This window comes from Rhizophagus irregularis, chromosome 3 (assembly GCF_026210795.1).
Source record: "Rhizophagus irregularis chromosome 3, complete sequence".
NCBI lineage: Eukaryota > Fungi > Glomeromycota > Glomeromycetes > Glomerales > Glomeraceae > Rhizophagus > Rhizophagus irregularis.
In genome coordinates this window covers 5,287,179-5,292,246 of record NC_089431.1, presented here as the reverse complement: position 1 = coordinate 5,292,246, position 5,068 = coordinate 5,287,179, and the positions used below count along the sequence as shown (strand labels likewise).

At 25.6% G+C, this 5,068-nt stretch overlaps 1 protein-coding gene across 1 annotated transcript; it reads right to left on the bottom strand.

Moving 5' to 3' along the window:
- Positions 1–1,226: 1,226 nt before the first annotated feature.
- On the bottom strand, positions 1,227–3,784 carry OCT59_021291 (uncharacterized protein). Its single transcript, XM_025309912.2, has 6 exons — positions 3,586–3,784; positions 3,322–3,454; positions 3,139–3,219; positions 2,901–3,045; positions 1,697–2,813; positions 1,227–1,612 (listed from the first exon to the last, which is right to left on the bottom strand). Exons 1-6 carry the CDS (start codon positions 3,628–3,630, stop codon positions 1,349–1,351), a joined length of 1,785 nt encoding a protein of 594 aa, XP_025188306.1. The 5' UTR covers positions 3,631–3,784; the 3' UTR covers positions 1,227–1,348.
- Positions 3,785–5,068: the final 1,284 nt, after the last annotated feature.

The following is a 5,068-nucleotide window of genomic DNA, read 5'->3' as shown; positions in this document are numbered from 1 at the left end:
AGTAGTTAGTCCAATAAAAAAAATCCAAGATTTTCACCTCTGACAATTGAATACGGATGACCCCCAACTATTCCTATTAATCATTACGTCAAACCTAGAAACCAACAAAATAGGACCTATCTTATTAATTCAAGCGATAGCCTGCTTTAAACACTTTAATTTTTTCTAACTACTAATAGCCTAACTAATTCGAAGAATTATCACTAGAAGCATCCCAACCTCTATAAGATATTTACAGAAAAAGGTAATGTAGAAGAAGGGAAAGGGAAAAAAATATATATATATATTTTAATATTTGAATGATTTCATCGTAGACGTAAAGTCATAAGATTCGAAAAGTTATTATGAATCATCAAGTGGAATCGGTTGCCCAATATTGGTTTTTTATCTAATAAATACACCCCTTCCAGAAGTCGGAAATTTTAGCATACTGTTTGTACGGGTGTACGGTGTACGTTTTACGTTTGATCGAAATCCAAACATTCGTTAAAGGTAATGCAATATGATATTTTTAGTACGGATTTGGAGGTAAAAAGGGTTTCGTATACATAAGGTAAGGTAACGGTATTAATGAATAATAATGAGGTTGGTAATAATGGAAAATATCATCATATGCAGGAAAAAGTGAGGATCAGTTTACGGACAGTGTTATTTTATCACATTTATTGGGTTTTTTTTATTGAAAAAAAAAGCGAGAGATTGACTCTTTATATAAAGAATAAAAAAAAAAAACTTATCAAGGGTTCTAAAAAGATTATCATGAATTTGTTAACCTTTTTGAATACTTGTAATTCCTTTTCATTCACATGTTAATCGGTGATACAATAACCACTTATCTTAAAAAAATCTTAAAAAAAAGGGGTTTCCGTTCAATAACAATCTACTATTATGGAAATGTTTTTATTGTAGATATGGGGCTACGTTACCTTTATTTATGTTTATCTGGGAATATTTTATTCACATAATATTAAGGTTTGTAATTGTTTTTTTTTTTTATTTTTTTGATTTCGTTTGATTGGTAACATATAATTTTTTCATTTATTCGATTAAGAAGATCATTCGGAATTTTCGGAATTTGCGGATTGACATTTTAACCGAAATGCCTTATGTTATCTATATTAGTCGATTACAGACACGTTTCAAATGACCACCATTAATTGGCTCATAGAACAATTCCCGTGAATCCCGTCATTAAAAAAGCGAATAATAATTTTTTAAATTATATTACAATAATATTACAAAAATGAATAATTTTATTTAAAAAAATCTTTTAAAATAATAATAATTAATAACAAAAAAGAAAAAATTAAAAAAAAAAAATTAAATTATAAATTAATTAAATTAATTATTACAATATTTTACTAAACCAACTACTAGTATTAGGAACAAGACCAAATTTCTTTAGGAAATCATTACTCATTAAACCTTGTGGATCAAATTTATTAATTTGATTAATGAATGAATCAATAGCATTTTTATCAAAAGAATTTTGAAGGTATGTATAATCTAATTCAGAATCTAAATGATGACCCCAATGAAATCTTGCATTATATTTTAACGCTATACCAAATAATGGTTTGTAAACATGTGCATAATAATAGATTCTTGGATCCTAGGTAATATGTGGGGAAAAAATTAGTATATAGTTTTAAGAAAAACAAGAAGTGAATTCGCAAAACGACGTCGAAGTACTTACATATACTAAAATTGGCATCTCGACGAAACATCTTGGTTCATCATTTGTATCATGTGCCATAGACATATACTGAGAAGAAGCAGCAGAGAATCTTATAACTATAGGTCCATTAATATTAAAATTAAATTTATCTCTTATATCTTGTAATGTTTCTCTTAAAGCATCAATAGCTTTAATATGATTATCATCTTTCATTGAGAATGCAAATTCAACATCTATAGCTTTAATATGGCTGATCAAACCAATCGAATAAATCTCTTCATAATCATCGACCACAGGAATTTTATTATATTGAGATTTTAAAGCTAATTCAACTAACGAAGGAATTGTTTTTGGAAATAAATTTAATAATATGAATAATATGTGACCACCATCAGTGTTTAATTTTTTAGCGAGGTTTTTAATAATTAAATTATCTAAAATATCTTGTAACCAATGTTTCAAATGTGATTTAGGATAATTTTCTATATCATCACTTGTGGCGATATTTCTTCTCGTAATAAGAGCGTAAGATGTATAAGGACTAAGCCATACTTCAGCATTACGATATCTTAAAATATCATTATTATCATAAGGTTTTACTGATAGGATTGGTTTAACAGCTTCCCAAGTTGATTCTTCTCTCATTGAGAAGACTTTATAATTTGAAACAGTACTAATAGTTACTTGATATACAACACCTAAAGCACCTAAATTTACTACACTTGCGTTAAAAGTTTTATCATCTTGAATTAATTTAATATCTTGATATTGTTGTAAAAATATTTTAGGATCTGTAACACCATCTGTTGGTTCAATTCTATAAATTTTTCCACCTGGTACGACAAGATTAACAGATACAACGAATGATTCTAAAGGTTTAAGAGTAATACCAGAACCATGTGTAGATGTTGCATTACAACCGACGATTGATTGACCATCAAAACCGGATAAATTAAATAAAGCCCTATCATCATTTTTTAGTTCTGATATAATTTCATTAAGAGTAGTTCCACATTTTACATCATAATAAATATTATTACTTTTAAATTCTTGTTTTAATAAATTTGAATCAGTTTTATTCACTCCACGATAATTTTTGGTATAAAGAAGAAATCCTTCAGTTTCAGTGATACGACTAATAAAAATCATGATGATGATGATGATGATGATGGTTAATATTGGGATATATAGTAAAATTAATAATATAATAATTGATATTTACTTGAACGTTTCAAAACTTCCTACGGCTTTAACATGTTTCTTCTCAATATCGGAAGTTTTCATAATTTCCACAAGTCTTTCCAATGTTGTTACTTCTTCAATATCAGCATTAAATTTTATATTACCAAGTTTATTTGTTATTACCTCTATAAAATATGAAAAAAAATTAAAAAAATTTAATGCTTATTTTTTTTTGAGGGAAGAAATTTAGTTGCGCCACAATAAATTTAAATAAAAACCTATTTGAGGACCAATATGATCATTATCATCATTATGGTCATCGAGGATAATAAGCTGATCGGCTTTCTTAACCAATTTTTCTATAAAAGTTAAAAAAAATTTAAAATTAATCATAAATGTCATAATTTTTTAATTTTTAATAAAAAAAAAATGCACTAACTATAATAATTCGAATACGTTACCTAATTTATGTTTAATCCTATCACTTTTTAAATAAAGTTGTGATAATTCTTCAAAATCCATTCCATCATAAATTTTATTCGCTTCAGATTCGTAATCTTGATTCATAATAAAAGTATTTTGTCTTTTAAAATGCTAAATTAATATAATTAATTAATATAATTTTTTTTTTTTAAAAAAAAGAAAGAAATATTTTTTTTATCAGTAAATAATATTAAATATTAAATAATAATCATGGTACGTAAAAATAAATAATTTTTACTTACATCGGTGATCGAACGAAAAAAATCAATCATAAAATCGGTGACCATTTTTGATTTAATGAATAATGAATAATGAATAATGAAAAAAAAAGAAAAAAAGTTTTTTTTTTTAAAAAAAAATAAAGAAAAAGAAAAAATGTTTTTGTTTTTTGATTTTTCCAATAAAAAGTAGAAACAACTATCTATCAGTCCTTACTCCTTATATATATATATGTATGAATATATACTATATATATACAAGCATACAAATATACATATATATACACAAATATGGTTCCATTTATTACAATGCCATTATTAAATAATAATTAATCTATAACAACAAGTAGAATTATGTTTGTATGTAATGTTTTAACACCGGAATAATTGCGACGGAAAATCACTCCGGTTATTATACATTCAAAACTCATTATAATTAACATTTTTCGTAGTACATTCGTAAAACATCCTCTCGGTTAAATTTGTTTTATCATTGTATGATAAAATCAAATTAAGTAATGCTAATCACGCCACTTTTAGAATATTCCTAAAAGGAATATTTTATAATTATTTTGTGCTTTCAAAAGAAAATGTTGAATGTCACGATTGTCACGTGGTTTGATGAATATCATTGTCGAATAAAGGTGGATATCATTAATAGTAAAAAGGTATCTACTTTTGGATTGTCATCCAAAAAAATGGTGTCATCAAACATTATCACTCCACGGTAATTAATTCCTATACCTTTTTTTTGCCATTAGGTGAAAATCTTCGGGTTCATAGAAAAAAAAAAATACGTCATATTTCAAAAATCATTTCTTTTTAAACCTTTTTTTAATATCTTTTTTTTTATCATTATGTCATTACTTATATGATTATCAGGGAGAAATTTTTTTGGTTTTTCATTACAGCAACTTGAGAGAGAACGATATTTCCGTTTAATCCCGAAATATTAACGTTAGTCGGTTAGTCCCGAAATAGAAAACGCAGTGCACGTGAGTATTGTATATCAACACGCCAAGAAAAATAAATGCAAGGTTATGTCACCATTAAATGCTTATCATAACCAGAAATAGGAATTTACTTTTTTTAAAATAATTCTGCGGAAAAAAGTAAAAAAAAAATTATTGTATAACACAACATAAATAATTTTATTGTTATGCTTCACAGTTTCAAAGTAATATGTGAATTGAGTAATTAACCGAATTTAAATGACAGTATATTAAACTCGCATGAACTTTTGTAGATAATTTTACAATTTATTTATTTGAATTTAATTGAAGTTAAAATATGGAGCGAAATGACGTAATAATGTTGTAATATAATCGATAATTTGACTAGCCAAATTCATTATTTATTAGCATATTAACTAGTTTGTTATAAAATGTCATTGTTAAACTACACTTAAATATAATTTCATTATTAATCAGAAAATCGCCAAAATGATATTATTAATACAATTATTTCGCCGCTGAAAATTGCAATCTTAATATGAGTCAAATAAATT